The following is a 27,828-nucleotide window of genomic DNA, read 5'->3' on the forward strand; positions in this document are numbered from 1 at the left end:
AGGAAAACAGTTGAATTTTGAAGATCAGTTAGGTAGTTTCAACCAATGGCAGAGTTGAAAAAAAAAATTTCCTTTGATATAGAATGGAAAGAAGTATGCTGTACTGAACAGAAAATGAATGACTTACTATTTCATAAACTACTTACAGTATTATTTGCATAGTGTTTATCACAGTGGGGAATGCTTGTGAAAAAAGGAAGAGACAATAAAAGATGTCTCTGGTTATAAGAACAAAATAAAGTAGATGGGAAATAGTTTTATTTCTATTGACTTCCTGTTTTTCTAAAGCACTGAAAGCTGTGTAAAAAGAGAATATGAAACATTAATTTAATTCTAAAAAAAAAAATCATTCATATGATCCCAGATCTCTCTTGATTGAAATTTACTGAAATTATCTTAATTGTTTGTCCTTACCTTTGCTAAGACATGACAGGGATCAGTTAGTGCTGTGACCCTCCACAGGGCACTGCTATGTAGCTAACAGCTACTTTAGGGTGGCTTCAGCAGGGCCATGGCAGGGTGATGGGTTTCCTCTGGGAGGAAGAACCAGTAGGGGATACAGACCGTGGCAAGCATGGTGCTGTTCAGCCTCCTCGGTGGCTGTGGGCTGCATGTAGGGGAGACAGCAAAGCATAACTGCTGCCAGCAGAAGGCCTTACGGGTTAGGGCTTCATGGCAGATTTAACATCACCACAGCAGATGTGACCTCAAGCGGTAATGGTTCAGATGATGAAGACTCTTCGGAGGAGACGACTTACCCTACGGTGTTTCCACGATGGGACATAAGTGTGGCCAAGAAAGAGTATGCTCCAAGTACTAGTAAGGAACTTCCCTTCTCTTTGGATGTCTTGTTTTGGGTTTGGGGTTTTTGCTTTTTGGCTTTGGGTGTTTGTTTTTTGTTATTATTTTTTTCTTTTTCCCTTTTCTACCCAAGGATCCTCTTCCTTCACCAAATGGGTACCATGTAAAGGGGTAGTTGCTGTTCTGATTGTCTCTTGTTTCAGAGATCTTTCCTGTGCCACAGGAAAAGCTGATGTAGAACTTGTGAGGTTCCAGTCCTTAGAAGGAACTTCTTTCAGTGCTGCTAGAATTTGTATCTTGTTTTCACATACATTGGATTTCTGGGCTTCCCATGTGGGTCTTTGTGTCCCGAGGAAAAATTCCTTTTTGGAGGGAATTTCCAGCCTGTACACATGATGTTCAAGTAGTTATGTTTGCATGCACTATATCTATTCGGCCTGCCTAGCGCAGCAGAGGAAAAGGGTGTAAGTCCTGTAATTTCTCTAGAGGAAAATCTATTTCCATCCTTAAATGTCTGTCACAAACTATGGGTCAATACTATTTGAAATGCTATGTTCTGAGAAAAAGTTGTGCAGGGGTAACATAACACAGGTAAAGCCGTGTCTCTGCAATGTGCTGATGCCTTCCTCAGAAGTGTTTCTGGTGTGGATTTTGCTGACTCCAGCAGGCTAAGGGGAGTGCATGTGTCTTTCAAGCAGAATGGCCATTCTTCTGAGCCCAGGTCTCTGGCAGTATTGGCTTCACAGGGTTGTCAGAGGAAGCAAAAGCAAAACTAATGGGTGTGCTTTTTTCTGGGTATCCTTTTCACCTGACGTGGATGCTTCTTTCACCTTTTGTGCCTGTTTTTGTGTCAAGTCTTGGTGGATGTTCCGTGTCCTGGAAGTTATCTCGGCCTATCTGTTCTCTCTTGCTGGCACAGCCTGTGAGGAGCTCATTAACCTTGTAGAAGAGCAAGAACAGATCCACGGGGCTTTGCAATGACTCCTCTCAAGGGACCATGTTCTTTCTTGGGACTGCCACTAGTGCCTTCGTCTGGCTAAGCGTCTGAGGAATGTAATGATACCACAGGTTCATACATTCCATTTGCACTCCCATCCATCTCAGTGGCATGAGCATGCTCAGGGTGCTGGTGCCGGTGGACTTGACTTTGATGGAGGAAATGTGCCTCTCAAGAAATAACAAGTTCTTGGTTCAATGAACCATGTCCTAACAGCTCCGGGGCCTCATCGTGTTCACCTGGAGAAAACTACCACCCAAACTTGGTGGAATCCATTTTCAAACGAGTGGTGGTGGTCAAATCCCAGAGAGAAGACACAAGAACCCACGCAGACAACAAGGGGTAAAGAGCATCGTGCTAATAGGGTGCTTTGTTTAAGGGCTGAATAATGATAGTTCCAAGGCAGAAAGCTTGAGAAGCATTAAATGGTGGGGGTTTTCAATGGACAGTACATGTTTCTGCTTTTCTGTATTACGTGTTTGAGGAGTGAAAACCTACGTTTTGGTCTCTTTCTCAGAGCCTGAACTTTTGGTAGTGGCAGAGGACACCATTTCACCTGAGGCTAGCAAATATACTGAGTAGGTAGTATACCTCTGAAAAGGAAAACAGTTGAATTTTGAAGATCAGTTAGGTAGTTTCAACCAATGGCAGAGTTGAAAAAAAAAATTTCCTTTGATATAGAATGGAAAGAAGTATGCTGTACTGAACAGAAAATGAATGACTTACTATTTCATAAACTACTTACAGTATTATTTGCATAGTGTTTATCACAGTGGGGAATGCTTGTGAAAAAAGGAAGAGACAATAAAAGATGTCTCTGGTTATAAGAACAAAATAAAGTAGATGGGAAATAGTTTTATTTCTATTGACTTCCTGTTTTTCTAAAGCACTGAAAGCTGTGTAAAAAGAGAATATGAAACATTAATTTAATTCTAAAAAAAAAAATCATTCATATGATCCCAGATCTCTCTTGATTGAAATTTACTGAAATTATCTTAATTGTTTGTCCTTACCTTTGCTAAGACATGACAGGGATCAGTTAGTGCTGTGACCCTCCACAGGGCACTGCTATGTAGCTAACAGCTACTTTAGGGTGGCTTCAGCAGGGCCATGGCAGGGTGATGGGTTTCCTCTGGGAGGAAGAACCAGTAGGGGATACAGACCGTGGCAAGCATGGTGCTGTTCAGCCTCCTCGGTGGCTGTGGGCTGCATGTAGGGGAGACAGCAAAGCATAACTGCTGCCAGCAGAAGGCCTTACGGGTTAGGGCTTCATGGCAGATTTAACATCACCACAGCAGATGTGACCTCAAGCGGTAATGGTTCAGATGATGAAGACTCTTCGGAGGAGACGACTTACCCTACGGTGTTTCCACGATGGGACATAAGTGTGGCCAAGAAAGAGTATGCTCCAAGTACTAGTAAGGAACTTCCCTTCTCTTTGGATGTCTTGTTTTGGGTTTGGGGTTTTTGCTTTTTGGCTTTGGGTGTTTGTTTTTTGTTATTATTTTTTTCTTTTTCCCTTTTCTACCCAAGGATCCTCTTCCTTCACCAAATGGGTACCATGTAAAGGGGTAGTTGCTGTTCTGATTGTCTCTTGTTTCAGAGATCTTTCCTGTGCCACAGGAAAAGCTGATGTAGAACTTGTGAGGTTCCAGTCCTTAGAAGGAACTTCTTTCAGTGCTGCTAGAATTTGTATCTTGTTTTCACATACATTGGATTTCTGGGCTTCCCATGTGGGTCTTTGTGTCCCGAGGAAAAATTCCTTTTTGGAGGGAATTTCCAGCCTGTACACATGATGTTCAAGTAGTTATGTTTGCATGCACTATATCTATTCGCCTGCCTAGCGCAGCAGAGGAAAAGGGTGTAAGTCCTGTAATTTCTCTAGAGGAAAATCTATTTCCATCCTTAAATGTCTGTCACAAACTATGGGTCAATACTATTTGAAATGCTATGTTCTGAGAAAAAGTTGTGCAGGGGTAACATAACACAGGTAAAGCCGTGTCTCTGCAATGTGCTGATGCCTTCCTCAGAAGTGTTTCTGGTGTGGATTTTGCTGACTCCAGCAGGCTAAGGGGAGTGCATGTGTCTTTCAAGCAGAATGGCCATTCTTCTGAGCCCAGGTCTCTGGCAGTATTGGCTTCACAGGGTTGTCAGAGGAAGCAAAAGCAAAACTAATGGGTGTGCTTTTTCTGGGTATCCTTTTCACCTGACGTGGATGCTTCTTTCACCTTTTGTGCCTGTTTTGTGTCAAGTCTTGGTGGATGTTCCGTGTCCTGGAAGTTATCTCGGCCTATCTGTTCTCTCTTGCTGGCACAGCCTGTGAGGAGCTCATTAACCTTGTAGAAGAGCAAGAACAGATCCACGGGGCTTTGCAATGACTCCTCTCAAGGGACCATGTTCTTTCTTGGGACTGCCACTAGTGCCTTCGTCTGGCTAAGCGTCTGAGGAATGTAATGATACCACAGGTTCATACATTCCATTTGCACTCCCATCCATCTCAGTGGCATGAGCATGCTCAGGGTGCTGGTGCTGGTGGACTTGACTTTGATGGAGGAAATGTGCCTCTCAAGAAATAACAAGTTCTTGGTTCAATGAACCATGTCCTAACAGCTCCGGGGCCTCATCGTGTTCACCTGGAGAAAACTACCACCCAAACTTGGTGGAATCCATTTTCAAACGAGTGGTGGTGGTCAAATCCCAGAGAGAAGACACAAGAATGAGGCAGGAGTCATTTTCTGCAATGACCTTCCATAGGGCACTGCAATATAGCTAACAGCCATGGCTGGGTGACTTCAGCAGGGCCATGGCAGGGTGATGGGTCTCCTCTGGGAGGAAGAACCAGTAGGGGATACAGACCGGGCAAGTATGGTGCTGTTCAGCCTCCTCGGTGGCTGTGGGCTGCATGTAGGGGAGACAGCAAAGCATAACTGCTGCCAGCAGAAGGCCTTACGGGTTAGGGCTTCATGGCAGATTTAACATCACCACAGCAGATGTGACCTCAAGCGGCAATGGTTCAGATGATGAAGACTCTTCGGAGGAGACGACTTACCCTACGGTGTTTTCACGATGGGACATAAGTGTGGCCAAGAAAGAGTATGCTCCAAGTACTAGTAAGGAACTTCCCTTCTCTTTGGATGCATTTTTTTTCCTTTTTCTTTTATGTTACACATGTTGTATGTCCTCCTTCTTTGCTACATGTATTTTGCATAAAGAGTGGACAGTCTTCTGTCAACTATTACTCATGAATGTTTCCTTTTCCATTGGAAAAATCTTATAAGACCCATATTAGTTGAATAGATATCTGTTCTATCATTACTTAAAATTGATATCACAATTTCATCCCTATTTGAACACATTCATTCATTCATTATCTTCTTGAAAGACATGTTTATCATTTTTTCCCAAGTTTTTTTGGTTTTGTTTTGTTTTGGAGGTGGGTGGGTGCAGGTGCAGGGAAACAATTTAAAAATAGTTCTGTTTTGTATTATTTGTAATCTACATCTACGTCATTAGTGAAATGTAATCCAGAGCTTGATCACTATTCTTTGATATGTTTTCTTAGTAGATTTCCTGTTTTTTTGTAAGATATTTGGTCACAATGTGGGGACGTCAAAGCCTAGGTTCTCATTTCATTAGGAAGTGCTACCCTACGCGCTCATGTTTGCCATCTTCTGCACTCTTCCCACATACTTTTCTAATATCATCCCATTTGTTTTTTTGACCTAAAATATTTAGGCATGATCTAATACCACGACCGAAAGATTTTAACACATAACCTTTTTTTTTTTTTTTTCTGGTATGAATAGTACCACAGTGATGATCTGATAACTCTTTCTTAACTAAAAAGTCATCCATACCTAAAATAATTTTCTTTTAAAACCAGAATATCTCCACATATGAGGCTTGAAGCCGAACGCTGTGTTCAATGAAGCACCCAGTATGTGCTACTTAGCCTCATGACCAGGGAATGTCCCCCACCCTCAGGCATTTCCGTTTCTTTTTTTTTTTTCTTTTGTTCAGTATAGATTTTGTTATTGATAACCATACTATATGTCTTTCATTTGTTCAAATATAATAACTTGCTCCTTTTTTTTTTGTAATTGAATGTAATTTAATATAATTTAAGCACATCTTAATGTCTTTTATTCTATGCACTTGTGCACTCAGTAGTGTCAAAAAATCTGTGCTTATAAGCATCTTACTTTTTTTTTCTGAATGCAGTGGAGGATTTTTCTGTTTGATTTTCAGCAGTAGTCTTTGTTTTTAGAGGAACATACAAAATGAGCAATTCAACTTGCTTAGGGATTTTTATTCTTTTGCCTACATTTTAGGTTTTTCTGGTATTAATTTCTTTAGCTTTTACTCTCTGCAGTTTACTCTCTAACTTATTCCACATAGAATATAATATTCAAACAAACTCTATGGCCTAGTGGTGTCTGCATGTTCCCCAGGTGAAAATGTATACAATCTCTGGTTATAGCTTCTCATAGCAGTTTTATTTTATCAGTTCAATCATATTATAACTTTGCTGACTAATATTGGCATTCTGGTGGCAGTCATGGTGCTTTCAGATTTTTGCTGATTACTTCTGTTGAGCTCTGTGGATATTCCAACATGAATCTCAATACTTGTTGAGTACTTAGCAAGCATGTTTTACATGTACTCAGGCATCTACTATATTCTTTAGGTACAGCATTAGTCTTCAAACTAGAATTTAAATGTCTAACTTCTGTAGTAGTCTTGCATTACTTCTGCTGTACATTATTCTTCTATTGCTTTTCCCCCTTATTCTTGGGAAACTTTGCATCTGTCTGATACAAGGAATAAAACCTAGTGGTTTGATCTAAAGGGATTTGATAAGAAGACTAGTGAGACTATGATCCAGTTATGCATGAATTTCCATAATCCATTATCTTTATGGCACACAATAACAGTAAGGTAATAATGATAGATGTACAGCATGATCAGCATTGAATCCTCCATTGTCCTAACAGCTATGGACTTGCAACATGGAGTGCTTCTGGAAATCTCCACACAAGATCATTGGAACCCCTCTTATACAGATGAAGAGGAGCAATATCCTAGCTCTGCGGGCAGGGGTAAAGCAATTTAGCATTTCAGATAATAGTCAGATTTATGACATAATTCAATGAAATATAACTCATTTATGGTGCAGCTGATTGTAATTCCTATACTATTAGCCTCAGTTATACCAGTACATTATTTGTGCTAGAGCCCTCAAAGGTGGCATCTATAATATTCATCTACCATTACAAATCTATCTTTGACAACCGATCTTCATTACTTGCCACTTTTCCCCATGTCTCCAGGGTTTTTAAACTTGCACTGCCAGTAGTACAATAAAACCAAGCAGATTGCAATGTGTAACATTTCGGTGACCCAGCTTGGTGAGGAAAAAAAATCCCCTTTTTTCACTACAAAATTCCTATCGTAAAATCTGAAGACGAAAACGAGAAAGGGAGCTGGTGATTCAAAAACATAAAGGTTAGATTAATCATAACTTCTCGGTTAAATCAGGTCTCCTGAACAACAAGCTCTTGTCAGGTACAAATATGACAAAATTCAACAGTAACCTCCTACTCTTTCCATTGTTTAGTACACATGTAAAACCATAGTACACATGTAAAACACTTACTGAAACATTTAGGGCAATATTTTAAAATTATGTAGGTGGAAAATCTGCAGATATAAAGCTCAGATCAATTTAAGTAAATTAATTAGTGTGAGATAATAAGATAATGTTAGTAGTATACATTTGGCAATGTTAAGTTAAAAAATTATCCAGCTGAAGTTAAACTGTGGTCTTCAAGACATACAGGGCTCAGCCTAGGATCCGTTACTGCTAAGGATTCATTCTGAGTGGAAGAGTAAACATTACATTCCTAACTGTGCTATGAAGGATAAAACGCTACCTCCAGACAAATGTGAACATTTTCCTACCAGAGTTAGAGCCAGCAGCCAACTGTGCTGTTGAAAATGTTCTCACATTCTTCAAGCCTAAAAAACTCTGTGGACAAAGGCCTATGGAGTGTATTCTCCAGCTATTTTTGTTGTGTACATAAATAGTCTCCAGTAATTTTTTTTAAAACATAGTTGAATATGAACTTCATTTTTGGCTATACCCTGTTAAAGTGAAGGGCAAAACTGAATAGCTGAAGGCACAGCTTTCTACAGCTGGATTAGGGGCCAGTCTTGTAATTGCATAAAATTAGATTGCACTGAAAATAAATATATTTCAGGTGGACTTGTGGAAAGCTTTCTTATCCCTCTGTAAAAACAAGCACTTTCTACATACAACAGTAGTTCTTTGGATTTATACGATCTACCTCCAATGGCTAGGTACAATTCTTTCTGATCCTGCAATTTTTGGGAGCAGTGTAACGTTATCCAGGTGACATAGGGCAGAAGCTATAATTACCTAAAAAGAATTTATGTGAAGACTTTATTTTAATTCTGAAGCATTGTTAAATTAGTTGTATTCATACACTTAATTTTAACATACAGTCCTACTAGATGCAAATTCAGGACCAAATATTACAGGATAATCTCTCTATATATTTGTTTTAATTACAAAAATAATGAATTACATTTGCAAGAATGACCTCTTTGTGAACATTTCATCATTTGAAATGTGAAGATATATATTCCTTCATTTCTGCTCTTTTAGGAAAATGCTTAGCATAGGTTTCTTTAGCAGGTGACTAAATGCATATGTAACAGGTCCAGCTAATTCTTTGCATCCTCTGGTTAAGGGTCTTTATTTTACCTTTCATGTATCACTCATGGAAATGTTTGCTACCTAATGCATTTTTTTTTTAAAAAACGGGTTCTAATGTTCATCTTAGTGTTACAAGTTTTTTTGTTTGTTTGTTTGTTTGTTTGTTTTTGGTATATCTTTTCTAAGACTTTTGCTGTTTATTAGAACATCTCTTATGGTGGTGGTACTTCAGATGACTTCTGACTGCATTTTCTGCTGTGTAAACAGCAAATTCAACAGCAAGCAATTAATTTATTTTAGCTTTAATTATTACTGAGTTCAAAGCTAGTATGCTTTTCAACCTCAAATACACAAACCTATTTATTTCCTCCATCCCACTGAATATTCTTTCAGTCGCAGAAGGAATGACAATTCCCATGGAGAAAGGAATTCCTTGCCTTGCAATTGTGTAATTGAGATATTAACTCAAAAGAGAAAGTTCATCATCTCTTTCACTTTTATAAACCCAGAATCTGCAGACTCAACAGTTATGTTAGTATTAATAAATACAAAGTAGAGATGCAAGCTGGTGTTCCCTATGTGTTCTTCCACTGCTTTTCCTATAGCTTTTCTCTGCCATTGGTCATTGGGATACTAAATCTTCCTCTGTTCCCGGTGAAGCTTCTGTGTGCAAAATGAGCTTCAGTTTCCAAAGCAGCTTTGCTTCCTTTCGTCTTTTACACCAAATGCAACAATTAAAAGAAAAAAGCAAAACAAAATCCAGCCTTACTGCATAGACCATGAAGATGAGGATAATATGACTGGTGTTGGGTATTTTGATCATTATTGATTCAATCATCATCTTATCAGCACTAGTTACAAGTGAAAATGAAAAACGTCAAGGACCAACCCAACATCCACTGTTACACAGTGCCCATTCTGGATGGATCAGTCAAGCACAAAACCCTGCAAATACGACTGGGAGTACTGAACATCAAGAATTTACTCTTCCAGGTGAAAATGATATTGAAAAGAAAACTTCTTATACAGGTAATACTACAGGTCAGATTTTAGTAAGTTATCAGGGTTTACTTAATGTTTACTTTTAGAAGTTTTTTACTAACAATTTTGCAATCTGAAGCCATAACAGATGTTCTGTGGACAAACCTGAGCAACAGAAATCTACAGGTTGCATTATATATATATATATGAAATCTATTCTTCAGACTTGGTCCTGGAGGTTTGTTTTCTCTCTCATTTGGACTGTGTGTCAAGACCTATAGTGGATTAATACTGCAATTGTCTCCTACATTTTGTGTTCTATCACATGCAGTCACAACTCTTTACCAGGCTATCTACCAGGCTTATATCTGTAGGAAACAGTAAATGTTTAAATAGAAAGATAATAATGTCTGTTGCATTTTTTGCATATTTGGGAGCTGTGTTCACACCCTTCTTGCAAGCCATAATTGGACCTGGTTTTTTACAGTTTTTGTTAATATAGCAATTTTAACTAAAAAAATAGTATCCAAAATTCCTACTCACTCCACTTTTGAAATATGACTAGATGATACTGAAGTGAAGAAAAAAAGCATACTCTAGAATAAGAGAGGCTTCTCTCTTCCATCAGCCTAATAAATTGAAATGTAAAAGATGCAATTCTACTGTAAAGCCAGTAACTGAAAATAGATAAATATTAGCTGATGTTCCTGTGAGTGTTTGTCTAGCTAATGACTGATGTACTATACGAAGCACTGCCAACAGTGAATGACTGATGTGCTGTACTAAGCACTGCCAACAGTCATCATCTGTTCTTACCAATTATCAAACACAGACCAATGAAGACAAGTATATCATAGACATTGTTTGGGATGCTGTATCATGTGGATATATTCCTTCAGCTAAATCTAAGCAAAAGTTTAAGGTAGCTCACTGCTTTAGTGATCCCTAAGCCTACGTTCTTCTCAGATATCAACTCCAGGTGCTTCATTAACACGCTTTAAAAATCTGGTGATGCAATGCAATATATTACTGATATATATATAAATATTAAACTACACTATTATAGCAATATAATTTGGCCTAGTAGCAATTTAATTTTTTACATCCTATGGTAATTTTCTTGTTTTATTTATTTGTTTGTTTTTATTAGGTTGGAGGTGTTTTTAATGGGGGATATGTTAAGATTTGGGTACTCTTTAGTTGTGACTCTAATAAAAGATACAGATTGCTTAATACGGACAATATCTTATTTTTCTAAATAATTGCAATATCAGATATCCTCCAGTCAAGTGTTCACTCACATACTATGTGCATCATTCACAAATCTGCATCTGCCAGCCTTCCCTGCTATCAGACTTGCTTGATCGTTTATTTTTTCCTGGAGAGGCTGCAACTAATAAAATAGTGACATGTTGAGGGGGAAAAGTTGGATATAGTCAATACATTCAAATTCTGTGATTAAAATCTTACTGGTGGGTCAGTTTCTTCCAGTTATTTCTGCCTTCTTTGTTCTTACTTATGCATCAGTGGATTTTAGTTTGATATTCAACCAATCCAAAGTCATGAAAAGCAAGACTCAAGGAAATACTTTTGGAAATCAATGAGATATCTTGATTCCGAAAAGCATATACTCAGTTTGAGGAAGGATTCAATCCTATTGGTGATGGTAGGCAGCTTTTCTAAACATAAACCAGAATGAGAAGCAAAACTGCTTTACTTCTCTTTGCCATTAAATGTAGTAGACATGTGAGCAAGGCCTGTCATAGAGACAAGAACCGAAGAGGAGAATAATATGAGAAATGGATCTTTATATACTGAGTTCATAATTGCTTCACCATCATCATAACAGCTATGGCCTCCAGTCATGGGGCCAGACAGAATGACTCAGCGCAAGACCCATTGGTGTATCCAGGTTGGGACAAGGGAGAGGATTATTCCACACAAGCCCCTGTAATGGATAGAGTTATTCCTTCCAGAGAAAGTAATCACGAAAAAGAGTCTTCCAATACAGGTACTAGTAATAATATCAGCTATGCATATTTCATCACTTCTATCTCTCTGGTGGCATGTTTTGAAACAATATTGTATGACCTGTAGAGAGGAGTAGTTTACTGATCTCTTTAGGATAGTGACATAAATTGCCTGGATGGTGGTGAGATTTTAGCTCTCTAGAAAACATTTATCTTATACTTACCAGTAACACATCTATTGCTTTCTGTTCTTCAGTTAAGCATGACTGTGGAGTTGCATCCAGTTCAGTACATATGTTATATTAATTTGTGTTGCCAAACAGTTATTACCATAATGCTGAATTCATAATTATGTTACTTGTATCTAAACAGGTTAATGCTTTTAATCTGTGAATAATGATCTGGTAGACAAGTGCTCTTTTCATAGATTTTTGCAAAACATCTATCACTCCGGTTCACAGAATTATGAGAGAAAGGAATTTAGAAATGTGACATGACACAACTCTAACATTGAATTTATGATGCAGCTTGGTATAGCACATACCATTTATGCCATTGAAGTATATTCTAAAATTATGATATGAGAAACATGATTTGTTTGTACTAAAATAAGAGGAAATGTAACTTTAACCCTTTCTCAATCAGACAATCCTCAGAATCTATTTTTAATTTTGTGACCAAAGTAATTCTGATGATTATAATCCTTCACTAATTCCAGAATATGAATTTCATTTTGAGAAGCAAATTACTCTTACTACTGCCATCAACAGAACAACAAATTAAAAACATTTTTTGTAACTTGTCACTACTCACATAGTCTTAAGCAGCAAAGGGGCATCAATGGTTGTAGAATGGGATCTTTACTGACAATACTGATATCTGCAAGGTAAAATACACTGTATCACCACTGGACAGTGGTGCTGAAGCTCTGTGATCAACCTGAGATACAGGGCAGGAATTGTCCTGACCTCTTTCCATGCCCTTTCACTGCATCCACTGACCTTGGGACTCTATTGGATTAAGTCATGAAGTGCACGTGAATAACAAGCAAAAAGATCTGCTCAAAATGTTGAGACAGTGATGAGGATGTACAGGGGCGTAGAAGGTCCCTCTTCTCTCACCCCTTTGTGGTGTGAAAAGGTTAGCAGTGGTTTAAGGTGAACAGGAGACTTGAATGTGGTGGGTATGGGAGGGGCACAGCAGGATGCATGTTGAATTCACAGCTGATTCAACCATCATCGTAACAGCTCTTGCCACTCCTGATGGTGCTCGACATGAAGACTCAACGCAGCCACCTCTGTCTTCAGGCAATGAAGCAGGATGGGGCACTGAAGGCATCACACATCCCACAGATGCCCCTGGGGGTGAGGTCCTCCACGGGCTGACTCCTGCTAGTACGAACGAAGCTGGAGATGACTCTCTCCTGATGGGTACCAGTAAGAATAATGGATCATACTCATTTCTCACGTGCTGTGTGAAATGAGGCATTATTTCTTCTGAATCTGACGCCTTTCACTATCTTTCTCATCTTGGGGATCTACAACCCTATTGCGGACTTGCAACCCAAAAATCTGTGGTGAGATCTGTGCTGTTGTTAGAACGACCTTCTGGAATGGTCGCAGGGGACTTCTTCCTGGTCCATTTGGTGGTTTCTGGTCTTTGCTGAAGCATGTTGCTGGGTGGCCTCCTGTCTCTTCTTCTGCAAGTCATGTGCCTTGGTGATCCCAAGTTCCCAGCCCCATCCTCCCATATTGCGCCTTGGTGGGGTCAGGCTTGGTATGCTTTGGTGCTGTGATTGGTGTGGTGGAGGTGCTCTGGTGGAATTAATTGGGTGATCTGCTCCTGTGACTCAGCAGTGACACCGTCACCAAGGAGGACTGTCCTGATGGTGAGAGCAGAGCAATCACGCAAGAATTATATCCCATAAATTCTGTCTTCCATTCCTTACTCCTCGCTGGGGGATTCACAGGCACGACCACCACGGATCGGGCTGTGGTATGGCTGCTCACTCCTGAGTTACAGGGTCAGGTTTTTGCTGCTGTGGTTTCTTCTTCTGAAGGTCTTCCCTCTCCATCTGTCACTGGGATACGTGGGTACAGCCAACGTCTCCCTCCAACACAACAAGCAAGTGTTGCTTAAGGGTCTCAAAAGCCAGTGGCAGCGTGGAAGAGGAAGGGGAGGCCTTCTCTTCATCCTTCTCCTGCCGTGCTTTAAACCAGGCAGAAGGACGTCCTTTCTGACTTGCTGTGATACAGAAAGAGGGAAATAACGTGGGCGGTGGTTTGGTGAGCATTAACGTTTAAAGCTGATCGTGCTGTCATCATGGCAGTCACAGAGTCCGCGGATATTGTCAGCCGAGAGGAAGCTACCAAAGAGCCGTTGGCACCCAGCACGCAGCCTGGAAGTGAAAGTGAACAAGCAAATACCACAGACGGCTCTTATGTCAATTTGGTACCTGGAGTTTTTTCAGACATTGATGATCGTCACAATCAATTACAGACCCCTCTTCCTCCTAGTAAGAAGTACAAATTAAAAGCATTTTTTGTAACTTGTCACTACTCACATAGTCTTAAGCAGCAAAGGGGCATCAATGGTTGTAGAATGGGATCTTTACTGACAATACTGATATCTGCAAGGTAAAATACACTGTATCACCACTGGACAGTGGTGCTGAAGCTCTGTGATCAACCTGAGATACAGGGTAGGAATTGTCCTGACCTCTTTCCATGCCCTTTCACTGCATCCACTGTCCTTGGGACTCTATTGGATTAAGTCATGAAGTGCACGTGAATAACAAGCAAAAAAGATCTGCTCAAAATGTTGAGACAGTGATGAGGATGTACAGGGGCGTAGAAGGTCCCTCTTCTCTCACCCCTTTGTGGTGTGAAAAGGTTAGCAGTGGTTTAAGGTGAACAGGAGACTTGAATGTGGTGGGTATGGGAGGGGCACAGCAGGATGCATGTTGAATTCACAGCTGATTCAACCATCATCGTAACAGCTCTTGCCACTCCTGATGGTGCTCGACATGAAGACTCAACGCAGCCACCTCTGTCTTCAGGCAATGAAGCAGGATGGGGCACTGAAGGCATCACACATCCCACAGATGCCCCTGGGGGTGAGGTCCTCCACGGGCTGACTCCTGCTAGTACGAACGAAGCTGGAGATGACTCTCTCCTGATGGGTACCAGTAAGAATAATGGATCATACTCATTTCTCACGTGCTGTGTGAAATGAGGCATTATTTCTTCTGAATCTGACGCCTTTCACTATCTTTCTCATCTTGGGGATCTACATTCTTGTTGCAGACTTGCAGTGCAAACTGATTTATAATTCTGTTGCATGTGAACATCCCAACAAGAAATGCTACCCATTAAGACTGCTTTTCCCTGGGTCTACTCTTTCTTATGCCCTCCAGATTTTTTCAATTTAAGTTTTAGTGGAAGGTGATACAGAGAAAATAATTTTTATTTTTTTAGAGGTAAATGAATCATATGTTTAAAAACAGTTTTTCATGTCTATTCATCCCTGGTCTTAGGATCACCACAGGTGCCATTAGTACTGTAAATTTAAAAATAACTTACTACATTTCATGAAGATCTACAAGGTTCAATTCCTATTTTCTGTATGTTATCATATTGAGTTATCCACCATCACAATATTGGATTTTTATCCTAAAATTTTATTGTTTAATACTGGACTTTTATGATGTTGTAGTACATTTGAAATGTTACATCTCTCATATTTTAGTAAGAAAAATAAAACTCTAAGGGAAAAATTAACATTTATGCTTTCCCTTTTCAACTTTCATTTTCTTCAGGATTACTTTAAATCACAACTCCTGGGATTTTCCAAAGAGCTATGAAAACCAAAACTTGTGTTGATAAAAAACAGTTCTTTTCTCTTCTTCCTCCTTTTGTTTTCCAAGAATGGAAAGGATCATGTAAAGCTTCACAGTTTATTGTCATCAGCTTGTTAAGTTTTATGTGGTTTGACAGATCAATTACAAATAAAACAAAAACAAACAAACAAAAACAACAACAACAACAGCAACAAAAACAGGATTTGACAATCTATTTAAGTGCTTTCTAACAGGTCATTCTAATCTTATTCCTATGTAATGATAGGAATTCTAATACTCATTCTATTCTGTAAATAATATGATTTTTCTTCCTTCTAAATAGTTGTTACTAGGTATTTTCCAAGATAACATTTTAGGCTCCCATTGTTTGGAAATGCATGTTTTGGTGTATCATTTTGCTTCACAATGTTAAATTTCAGTAGTGTAATTTTGCATGAATATTAGTCTTTATTATTCTGTTCATATTTTGGAGCATTTGCAATTTCTGCAAGTGCATTAGTTAGGCTATGCTATTTTTTGCATGTTTTTTGGACATCCTTACTCTTTTGCATCAGCAGCAGTCTCTTTAGAAAAGAGCACCGTATGAGTGATTGTGGGAAGGATATTAATTAATTAATTTCCTCAATTTTCCATTAGAATTCATTTTGAATTATTCTGTTGGGAGACCAGCATGCATTCTTATGATAATCTCATGGAAAATCAGGGATGAAAAATACACTAAAAAGGATATTTTATTAGATTGATGATGATGATCTTAATCTTAAATAGTCAGGTCTAAGTAGCTGCTATCTATTCTTTAAATAGTTTTTACACACTTCAAAGCTCACTGATATTAGGGGAAATGAGTAAGCAACTATTAGAATAATCAATAAATCATAGTTAAAGGAACAGAAAATAATAATAATAATAATGACAGATACAGATCTTGTTTGCTTGCCCCAACCCTTCCCCAAGGAAAAGGTAGACCTAGTTAAATGAAATGAAGAGAGAAAAATTGATAAGGTGGGATTTTGTAAATATCTTTGAGGTTAACTTAGCCATCATCACATCACAGCAGTAACAGCCAGCATTGATGTTCTGGAACCAGAAGATGTAACCCAGGAAGTGTGGGCACCTCGAGTCATCGTAACAGCTCTTGCCACTCCTGATGGTGCTCGACATGAAGACTCAACGCAGCCACCTCTGTCTTCAGGCAATGAAGCAGGATGGGGCACTGAAGGCATCACACATCCCACAGATGCCCCTGGGGGTGAGGTCCTCCACGGGCTGACTCCTGCTAGTACGAACGAAGCTGGAGATGACTCTCTCCTGATGGGTACCAGTAAGAATAATGGATCATACTCATTTCTCACGTGCTGTGTGAAATGAGGCATTATTTCTTCTGAATCTGACGCCTTTCACTATCTTTCTCATCTTGGGGATCTACAACCCTATTGCGGACTTGCAACCCAAAATCTGTGGTGGGATCTGTGCTGTTGTTAGAACGACCTTCTGGAATGGTCGCAGGGGACTTCTTCCTGGTCCATTTGGTGGTTTCTGGTCTTTGCTGAAGCATGTTGCTGGGTGGCCTCCTGTCTCTTCTTCTGCAAGTCATGTGCCTTGGTGATCCCAAGTTCCCAGCCCCATCCTCCCATATTGCGCCTTGGTGGGGTCAGGCTTGGTATGCTTTGGTGCTGTGATTGGTGTGGTGGAGGTGCTCTGGTGGAATTAATTGGGTGATCTGCTCCTGTGACTCAGCAGTGACACCGTCACCAAGGAGGACTGTCCTGATGGTGAGAGCAGAGCAATCACGCAAGAATTATATCCCATAAATTCTGTCTTCCATTCCTTACTCCTCGCTGGGGGATTCACAGGCACGACCACCACGGATCGGGCTGTGGTATGGCTGCTCACTCCTGAGTTACAGGGTCAGGTTTTTGCTGCTGTGGTTTCTTCTTCTGAAGGTCTTCCCTCTCCATCTGTCACTGGGATACGTGGGTACAGCCAACGTCTCCCTCCAACACAACAAGCAAGTGTTGCTTAAGGGTCTCAAAAGCCAGTGGCAGCGTGGAAGAGGAAGGGGAGGCCTTCTCTTCATCCTTCTCCTGCCGTGCTTTAAACCAGGCAGAAGGACGTCCTTTCTGACTTGCTGTGATACAGAAAGAGGGAAATAACGTGGGCGGTGGTTTGGTGAGCATTAACGTTTAAAGCTGATCGTGCTGTCATCATGGCAGTCACAGAGTCCGCGGATATTGTCAGCCGAGAGGAAGCTACCAAAGAGCCGTTGGCACCCAGCACGCAGCCTGGAAGTGAAAGTGAACAAGCAAATACCACAGACGGCTCTTATGTCAATTTGGTACCTGGAGTTTTTTCAGACATTGATGATCGTCACAATCAATTACAGACCCCTCTTCCTCCTAGTAAGAAGTACAAATTAAAATGGTTTTCATTTTTCCATGTCACTTGTTGTTTGGGACAATGATGATCCTCTGAAAGTATTTGCACTAACCAGGGTTTTCAGTTACGCCCATATTATAATTTGCTTTTTTGTTTATTATTATTGGCATTTCTAGATGTGTTTATGATCCACTTTTAATATGCCATGAAAGGAAATCTTTTACTCTGCAAAGCAGAGGACTTTTGCCAAATGACTGAAAGTACTGTTTTGCAAATAACTTTTTCTTACATTTTACTATCTTTATGTGACAACATATCTCATAAAATGAAAAAGCATAAGCTTTCTCCTCATGCCCATATACACATGATAGCATTTTTTCTTCCTATTTGATGGGCACAAGTGACATCTCTGTAACACTTAATTATCTTTCGCTTTTCCCCTGTCCTCATTCCTTCTGTGTCAGTTGAATATATAGCAAGAAAAAGTAATTCCCTCTGCAGTCCTTTTTTTTTTTTTTTTTCCACCCGCTAGGTACCTCTGCTGTTGGTATCTTGCCAATGAGTAATTATAGCTACATGTAGTGGGTTTTAACTGACATTTCCTTCAGGAACAGTTTCTTTTTTTAAGTGTTATTCTTCTGATAAAGTTAGTGGAGTTAACAGTAACCATGTTTACTTATTACACTACAAATATCTTTTTTTTTTTTTTGGTAACTTCTTAATAGTACAGGAAATGAAGGGACTTTTCCTTTTTCCTAAACACATCATGGTAATAGTTTTTTTTTTTTTTTTTTTTTTTTTTTTTTTTTTTTTTTTTTTTCAGAATCTAGTTATCTTACACACTAATCCAAATACTACTTCCATGCGCTTTCCTGGAAGTTAGTGGAACCTTGTCAGGTTTGGCCAATGCTCTGTGGTCATTCTTTACACACAAACATGATTATATACTTGTATAATGTCATACAGCAAGCACTTTAAAGATAATTTTATTGTTCATAATAGTTAGGAGTTAGAATTTGCTTCCAGTGAAAACATTAATTTTGAAAGACTTGAGTTAAAAATGGAATTTGGAGTGACAGCTAAATGTTTCTAGGTATGTCTGATTTCTCTCGACACTTTTACCCTGGGATAACTCCACTCAGTTTGGTGGAGTCTATTTTAATTAATTAATGTTAATTCATACGTTATCAGGTAGAATTTGTCTTCTTTTTTTTTTTTTTTTCCAGATTTTTATATAGGCACAGTAAAATCAAACCTACCAAAACCACGGTTAAAGTATTTTGACATAGGCACCGCAATATAAATGCAAAACATGTATTAGCATTTTATTGGAAAGATAAATATTTTTAGTAACTCTTTCCTACTACAACAAACTCATTTCTTAACACCCACTGCCCTATTAAATTGATTAGTCCAAGCAGCCTCCTTAATTTACTGTACAGACATTACAAACTTTGAAAAAAGGTTTCCTACCTTTCTGTTTTGAGCATATAAAACCTGTAAGGACTGGTTTTAAGACCTCTTTCTAGGTGAATGCCTGTGTAGAATCTTTGCATTGCCAGTGCCCTGGCAAAGTTTCATAAGGCCATCTTCTTAAACTTCCTTATTTTTCTCACTTACCTACCCTTTGTGCTTTGTAAAAACATAGTATAAGGGGATTACTAGGACACTACTGTTGTCATTTTTTTAAGTTAATTTATTGAAGGGTTCTTTCATTTTTAACGTTGCCCTATAAAGCTGTATTGGAGTGAAAAAGACTCAGTAATATATTGACAGACACTAGTTGAAGGCTCCCTCCAAACAAATTAATGGTTTCATGTAGTATACTCCCTTCTTCCACTTGCTTTTCCTCTACAGAAATGTTTAAGCTGTTGTCTGACATCACACTAATGACTGACCTGTTGTCCAAGTGCCGTAGTGGAATAACAAATCAGTCTACTGAAGGAATCCAAAAAATAAGTGTCAAAAAGAAGAAAAACTAGTATGTCATCAAAATGAAATGTAGAGTGCAACCGAGGAGCCCTCCCTGCCTTCTGCAGGCACTTCCCAGGAGCCAGAACACCAGGGGACATGACCAAATCCTGTTTCTTCTCAGTGCTCAGGGGAGGGGAAGAGCAAATTTAGCAGTTCTCTTAACACAGGAATCTTTAATAAATGTCTTTCTAAGGGCCTTTTTGGTGAAAAAGCTCTACCATTTCACAAGGATGATTTGAAGCACCTTAAAAAATCTGCTGACATGTCAGGCAGACAAGTCAGTACATTCCTCTTGCTCAGCTTTCTTGGAGGCTAGACTAGGTCCCATAGGTGCTGAGTTAGTGCTCTGTCCTTTGGGGTGAGATAGCACAAACCAACTCATTGGTCAATAAGTTCCTTGTTAACAAAAGTAATGAAAACATCTGGAATGTTCAACTACTTGTTGGCTATGCTTAACAGGAGGAAAATGTGCTTCTTAGTTTTGTATTTGCCAGCTGCCATTAGGAAATGAGATCAGACAGGCTGGCTAGAAGAGAGCTGCAATGTGTGTGACAGAATAAGAACTTTACAGCTGATTAGAGTGAGTGTCTAATTTGCTCTATCAGTGTCTGGAAGAATTCAGAGAGGTGGAGATCTGTAATATTGTTTTTGTACCGATAATGAAGTTGTAGTCCCATGTGAAACTACCGTATCTATAACATACAGATAATTTTAGACATGGGATACCCATATGGCAATAGAGTGGGCCACAAATATTACTGTCATCACATAAAACTTCAAGCAGTGTGACCATCACAGGAAATATGTGAGACTGGAAGTATGCATTTGAACTTAAGATCTAATTCAGTCTTAGAACCAAATTAAAAAACATTAAAAAGAGCCAAGGGATCCATATCTAAGTTTACGTAGAGTATTTTTGCTATTAGAGAGAATATTTAGAATTTTTAAGGTCCCACTTTATACATAGCTATCAAATTTAAAACCATCCAGAGTACTATACTTCTATTTTATGAAAGTAGGAAAGTTTTAGAAATTCCATATTATCCTGTATAGGAATAAAATTTAAAAAAAAAAGCCTTAAAATTTCTCCATATTGACCATTTTCAATTTAAATAAGAAAGTCAAATTCTTTTTCTCCCTCTACTCTTCTGTCATTCTCTTTTCTCCACGGAACAGACAAGACCTTTGGCTTATACAACAAAAGCCTCTTCAAAAAGTTTCCAACATTCAGAAGTCTTTATCTTCTCTCCAGAAAATTTCAAAGCAATTACAATTCTGTTTTGGTTCATGAAATTATTGCATAATCACAAATGAAACATATGAGAGTGGGGAAAGAGAAAAACCCTGAGCTTTGTTATTCAGAGTATGAAAACTAGCCATAGTTCAGAGTATGATGATTATAGTCTTCGTAATAGACACAGACACAGACACAGACACAGATTTCTAGGTTGGAAGAGACCTCAAGATCATCGAGTCCAACCTCCGACCTAACACTAAGCACTCCACTAAACCATATCGCTAAGCTCTACATCTAAACGTCTTTTAAAGACCTCAAGGGATGGTGACTCCACCACCTCCCTGGGCAGCCCGTTCCAAGGTTTCCAAATAGGAAAAATAGGTTCCAAGGTTTCCAAATAGGTTTCCATATAAATTTTAATGACCTCGGTGTGAACTTTCTAGAAATATTTTTTTTGTATTGTGAAAGTCATCATTTTTTACTTCCCTGTTATATATTCACTAAAGATATTTAGAGTAACATATAGTTTTGTTCTTTAGGATCTACATCCATTATAGGTGGTGATCATGGATCACGCAAGGGAAATGTTGAACCCACTTCCAACCCTGGAGAGAACGCAACAACAACAATAACGTCACAACCAAGGTCAGCCCAGGTACCAGGTAGGCTTCTGAATTCATATCTTTTAACAATTTAAGTACATAATGATAGTAATATGGACTGAAATAAGAGATGAAAATGTACATCAAGTATAGTTGTTCAGGTTTTGTTCTGAATCACATTGTCACTGAGAGTCTGAGAAATGGAGCATATTGCAACTCATAAAATATTCTAGCACTGTGTAGATGAAAGAAATCATGCATTTTGGAGAACAGGATTAAGAGATAAATAATTTTTATAAATTGATTTGCAATCAGGGAAAATTCAGTAAAGATATATGCAAAGTATCATAACTTTGAGAATATTCCGGGAAAACAATGTCTGATAAGTGTTACAGAAAAGGGCTTGCAGGTTAAAATAGAATAGAAAGAAGCCAACACAATGATACAATTGCAAAAGAATGACTTTTTTTTCTGGGATGTATTAACAGAACATCATTTTTAAGGCAGAGAGAGTAATTATTCCACTCTAAGTAGGCCTGGCAAGTCCCGAGCTGAAGTGCTGCATTCAATTTGAGGCATTGAATTAATTATATAGAAAAAACAGAGAAGAGCACAAAGATAAAATTTGGTAAGGTAACATAATATGAACAGCATGAAGAACGGGCTATGGAGAAGGTTGTGAAATCTCCTTTATTAAAAATGCTGAGAGCAAATGGAACATTTCTCAGAGATGTTCTTATTCATTCTGTTTCACTGGAGTGAAATATAACTGAGGTGATCTCTTTGGGTCCTTTCCAGTTTTACCTCTTTATCCTGGTTTTGTAGTTCCTTCTATTTTTTTTTGTTTAGGATTTGGCTTTTTTAAGATCTCCCTTAAAGTAAGATTTTAAATTAAAAAAAATAAAATAAAAATTAATGTAGACATTTCACTCTACCTTAAAGCCAACCTACTTTTGTACATGGGATTGCAGATGTGTCAACACTAAGCCTTTTCTTCTGCACTTGGAATAAATCAATGACACAACTCTTCACCTATGCCATCTAAAATACACTGATTCTAGATGCTAGAAGTGGCCAGGTATTTCATCGGTGTTGGCCTGGGTATAGCTGAGCACTTTCTTTGATCACATAGGCAGTGTGACTGATGAAAATGTACCTGATTTGCACAGAAGCAATTTGCAAAGTGAACAAACATTCATTCAAAAAGTCTTGCAGCCTAAAGAATGCACAAACATCTGTGAAACTGCAAAATTACATGGGATGGATTAACACATTCTCTCCCCCTCTCTTGACTCCCCCCAGAATGGCTGATCATCGTTGCTGCTCTCTTGGCACTGGCATTGATCCTTGCAGTGTGCATCGCCGTCAGCAGTCGGAGGAGGTAAGGTAGCCCTGCACTTTGAAGCACACCACAGCATGATGTGGGTGCTGGAATAAAGCACTGCCACATATCTTTTAGAGGTCATGGTGAAATAGGAAGGATATAAGGCATATGGTGAGATGGAAAAATCTATACCTTTCTTTCTGTTAAGTGACTCTGGAGTTACAAGCCCCGAACGGCACGGCTTATTGATTTATACATCACTCTGCTTTGCGTACAAAAGCAGAGGCTGCCATTGTTTCTTCCCTCTTAGCCCAGAGGCACCATAGAAACAGACAAATAGGGCCAGTATGACTAATTATAGACTGTATCTGACGAGAACTGAAACAATGTCAAAGCTAAAAATTACATCCTAGATACTGCAAGTGGAAAACATATCTTTTACTTAAAGCTGCCATGCAGCTGGGATTGAGACCCAAGGAGAAAAAGTGCACATGCGTCTGTGGGTGTGCAGGGTTCATGGATTGGATCCTACCAATACGCATCAAACCCTATGAAGATCAGTCTTTGAAGCACGGACATAATCTGGTATTCTTGAAACAGGTGTTTCAAAATAATTAAGAGATTCATCTATTCTGCTAAGTGATAATCTGCTGCAGACCCAGGGAGGGAGGTGCTGTGCAGTCACCACACTGTACACGAGCATCAGCTCATCTGAAAGTAGCTCTGCAGCTGTGCTGCAAGGGAACTGGGTAGGTGAAAAGGTGGACTGAGCATTCAGGGTTATCCGAGCAATAAAGTGAGAATATTCCAAGCATTCATTTACCTAAAAATGAGAACTGCAGATTTATTTTTATAATGCTGTCAGTTAAAAGGAATGTTGACAGCAGCTTCTCCAGTTTCACTCTCATTCTGGCTGCCTGTAAAAGCCTGTGGGCTGTAGGCTTTGGTTTCAAGGTAGTTAGCTTCTTGATTCAGAAATCAATAGACTTGGCCTTCGTAGTTACAAAGTCAGTATGGCAGGGATCTCAAGCATTTCCACCAAGCAATTGGTCCTTCTCAGTAAATAGCAAATTGCTTCACTATAGGGTTGTTGTTGATGTTGTTGAATTGGTCTTGTTTTAATAAAATTTGTGTTATCTTCACCAAAAAAAAAAAATGGCCCAAGGTTCAGTGTGAGGCAGTTTCCTTGTTTGATTGTTTATTTTTTTATTATTCCTCTTGTTGCAAAGAAGAATGCCGCTGTCTGGTTCCTGTTGTAAAAAGTGTTAGGATCTCCATCCAGAGTCCAACATTGGGTGCGGCACAGCCTGACCATCATGTCAGGAAAGAAAATCTGAGCTGCTCTTTTGAGAGGCTGTGGCCTCTCTTTCAGCATTTCATAGCTGCAGAGCAGGAATCATTCCCAAGTGTGTGCATAGCATTCACACAGCAAACTGAGCTGCTTTGGATAAAATAATCCTTACCTATCAGTCAGTAAGCATGAAAAAAGTAATACTTCAAAAAAATAATGGTATAATTAAACTGCCAAATTAGTCATTCGGACAAAATCTGTTTCAACGAAGAAGAAAATGCTTTAAAGTAAAACTTCAGAAAATTAGTGTCCCTCTTAACACACCTCTGGGCATTCAGTTTACACTAGGCCATTCAAGGACAACAAGTGGGATATTCAGCGCAGTGTACCCAGAGTTTTAACGGACTAGGGCAAATCTGATATCTGTGTAACTATTAATTTCTACTGCCCTGAAGAATACCCAGCCCACTTGGTCCAAAGTCCGGATGTACAATGACCCTGTCTGTATACTGGGATATATACAAATGTCATAAATGTGGATATATCCACACCTTAGAAAATCTTTTCTAGCTTTCAGTAATGCATGTTAGTCCTGTCTATAATGACACTGGATAGTAACTGAATCAGTAGGATCCTGCAAAAGTTTATGTATATAATTGTGGATTCTTTCAAAAATAAAATATTCAGCGTGGCGACACCTTACACCTTGCATTGATTGCATAGGTCTGCACTGACAGACACAAGTTTCATCTCTAAGCACCTTTTTCTAAATATTGACTCGAATTTTCTTTTCTTATTTCCATTAATCTCCATTTATGGTACTTATTTCCTTTTCATTTCTTTCTAGATGTGGGCAGAAGAAAAAGCTCGTGATCAATAACGGCAAAGGTGCAGTGGAGGACAGAAAGACGAGTGAATTAAATGGGGATGCCAGCAAATCACAAGAAATGGTGCACTTGGTTCACAAAGAACAGTCAAATGACCGAACAGGAGCATCTGACGAATTCCTCACCATTGACGAAACACAAAATCATCAGGAGCTGGATATGAAGAGTGGAGTGTAATGGTACCAACTCACCAAGTAGATCAGAGCTGGGGAAATCAAGATCACACGGAACTTGGGCCAGAATTCACAGATGCACTGTGCTACTGATGTCTTTTGAACACGATTAAACTTAAGTTGTCTTCATTTTTAATCATTTTAAAATGATGTCTGAGTTACAAAATAGACATTTGCTATCTGAAATAAGCCCCAAGAGTTGCATAAATTCGTCAGTTCCCAATTCCTACACAGAGGACACTTACTGTGTCCTGGGTATATCATTGATCCCCAGATACAGTGTCTTCGCTGTGCGGAGCTACAGAAGCATCCAGTTGCTCCATCTTACAGGTATTTAAGGTACTAAACTTGTCATGGTACAAGAGTAAGCAAGCAACAAATGTCGAGCAAAAAAAAAAAAGAAGCTTAAACCAAAAAGGCCTCCTATACAATGTCTAAAACAGCAGAATCTATCAGAAATGCCTTACAGCCAGGAAGAGCAGTAGGTGCATTGAAAGTCTGCCAGTAAAATCAAAAAGTGATGTTTTATAATGATTTATGACTTATTCTGTAACAAGGAAAACCCAGAAGGACAAATCTTATTTATCATTGTTTTAAAATGTCTGTGGGCATACAGCAAGTCTTTTTGGGAGGGGGAATAAAAAGATGAAAACATGAGATGATACATAATAAATATCATTACTTTATTATCTTAACAATCTGTACAGTTATCCTTGAGTTTTTGAAGAGTTATCCTTGAGTTTTTGAAGTGTTCATTGCTCTTCCCCCTCCCTCCTTCATTGGTCCCAGTTTGTGTATGTTTTTAATGAGTCTGTTAGTTAGTATAATTAATAAAACAGAATGACCCCAGCTCTATTGTGCATGCACAAATCAAGGAATTTGAAATCATCAGCAATGATGACAGTATTTTTATTCCTGAAGAATAGGTCTTTACTTTCCCCTGCTCAATCGTACTTAGGAGACGCTGAGCCTAGTAAAGCTTGTTTCCTCTGTAACTGTTGCATTACACCAGTTTGCTGATATTTTAAAAGTTACCTTTCTATGATCTCACTCACTTCTGAATTCTATTTTCTCCACATTTTATTTCTTCTTTTTAAAAATACCAAAACAAATACTGCTTGTTTACTGGTACCAGAAGTTGAAATTCTACAGAAAAGATCAAAGAGATTTAAAGGAAATTCTCCCAGCAATGTAATATAGTAAAATAGCTGCAGCTGCATTGTCATATGCTTTTGTTTTGTCATTGTATGTCTATTATGTAAAGTATTTGTATTAAGCTATGATGCTGTGCATTATATTGATATGAACTGCCAGAAAGAAAATTATTTACTACCAGTGGTCTGTGCCATTTTTAAGAAAGCATATTGGAATGGAGGGCGAATTGTAACTTCTAATCGGGCTGCCCCAAAAAAATGCAAGCAAAATCAACCAGAGGTAATAGCATACAGTGAGGTGTGTCAGCTGTGGGATGGGGAATACCAAGAGAAGTCCGTTCAGATGTTCCTGTTCACTGACCATAGCACCTTCATTGGAAAACACCGTTCTGCTAATGCATATTATTTTATGTTCTCCATCTGAAGCAATTGGAGGATGAGTATTCAGTTGGCTAAATATTAACATTATCTAGCACTGATCTTTACTGGAATACGAAGCACAATCAAAATAGTGTTTATGGTTCTCAGTTACATCCCTTCAGCAGTTTCCCAAGCGTTTCATTGAGTTGCTTAGTGCCCTAGTATCTGCAGGCAGATCTCCTCAGGGAAAATGTACACTTGGGCAAAAGGCCCCAGGACAAGATGTGATTTCAGAGTACACGTAGGACATTTTCTGACTCCATGTATGTAAAGATGTCTCATCTATGAGCAGTCACACAGCTCCAAAGGTGTTCAAACAAGCTGAAGCCAATAAGGTCAAGGTGACTAACACTATCAGTATATGTGGTCCATTGTCAAATTTCTCAGCCCTGCCATAAGCACATATTTTAATTCTGAGCTGTGTTGTGGGAAGTTTGTTGACTCTACATTGATTTTTAATTCCCGTAATGTTTTTAAGCTTTTCTTTTTCTCATTATAAATCAATAATGTGTAATTATATACTCTTTTCACTAAGTGTGGAGATCCAGAATAAGAACTTTGACTCTCTTTAAATCCCAATTGAATATAAGCCACAATCAAAAGGAGATTTTTCACTGTCTTGAAGGATAAAGTTTTCTTTTTTTTTTTTAAAAAAAAAAAAAAAAAGGTGGGAGAGATATTATTCATCTCCCTACTGAGATGTTCAATGGAGAAATTTATCTAATGTTCAGTAACTATAAATGCATGGACAACACTGGTTGGCTTCTTTTTATATTTTTAAATAGGGAGATGCTCAATTTCTCTTTAAAAAGGCAGTGCCATTATTTTATATACACTGATTCTTTTTAGATTATGTCATGCAACTGAAGTGCAATTAAGTAAGTTTCATTGTAGTTTCAAAACTAGATGGCCATTTCATATATGTAATACAGTACATATTTTTATTAATCTTGTTTTTTATTATTTCAGGGGTTGGTTGTTGTGTGTATGTGTTTTTTATACAGAGCACTAGATATATTTGCGTATTTATTTAACAGATTAAT

The 27,828-nt window shown here is 38.7% G+C and overlaps 1 protein-coding gene across 50 annotated transcripts in view; it reads left to right on the forward strand.

Annotated features, from left to right (window-relative positions):
• Positions 1–27,430, forward strand: part of CD44 (CD44 molecule (Indian blood group)) — a 65,880-nt gene extending 38,450 nt beyond the window's left edge. For 3 of the 50 annotated variants that reach the window (XM_040557642.1, XM_040557652.1, XM_040557643.1), the window contains 15 exons: positions 697–819; positions 2,015–2,140; positions 3,094–3,216; positions 4,786–4,908; positions 6,793–6,897; positions 9,387–9,566; positions 11,368–11,529; positions 12,736–12,924; positions 13,818–14,003; positions 14,487–14,675; positions 16,402–16,668; positions 17,561–17,746; positions 21,474–21,596; positions 22,839–22,917; positions 24,999–27,430. In XM_040557642.1, coding sequence (XP_040413576.1) covers positions 697–819; positions 2,015–2,140; positions 3,094–3,216; positions 4,786–4,908; positions 6,793–6,897; positions 9,387–9,566; positions 11,368–11,529; positions 12,736–12,924; positions 13,818–14,003; positions 14,487–14,675; positions 16,402–16,668; positions 17,561–17,746; positions 21,474–21,596; positions 22,839–22,917; positions 24,999–25,215 — 2,378 coding nt within the window. In that variant the 3' untranslated portion in view covers positions 25,216–27,430. The remainder of the gene's footprint in view (positions 1–696; positions 820–2,014; positions 2,141–3,093; positions 3,217–4,785; positions 4,909–6,792; positions 6,898–9,386; positions 9,567–11,367; positions 11,530–12,735; positions 12,925–13,817; positions 14,004–14,486; positions 14,676–16,401; positions 16,669–17,560; positions 17,747–21,473; positions 21,597–22,838; positions 22,918–24,998) is intronic. The other 47 variants (XM_040557644.1, XM_040557653.1, XM_040557650.1 and 44 more) reach the window with 46 other exon arrangements.
• Positions 27,431–27,828: the final 398 nt, after the last annotated feature.

Source organism: Cygnus olor, chromosome 5, assembly GCF_009769625.2.
Source record: "Cygnus olor isolate bCygOlo1 chromosome 5, bCygOlo1.pri.v2, whole genome shotgun sequence".
In the NCBI taxonomy this organism is placed as follows: Eukaryota; Metazoa; Chordata; class Aves; order Anseriformes; family Anatidae; genus Cygnus; species Cygnus olor.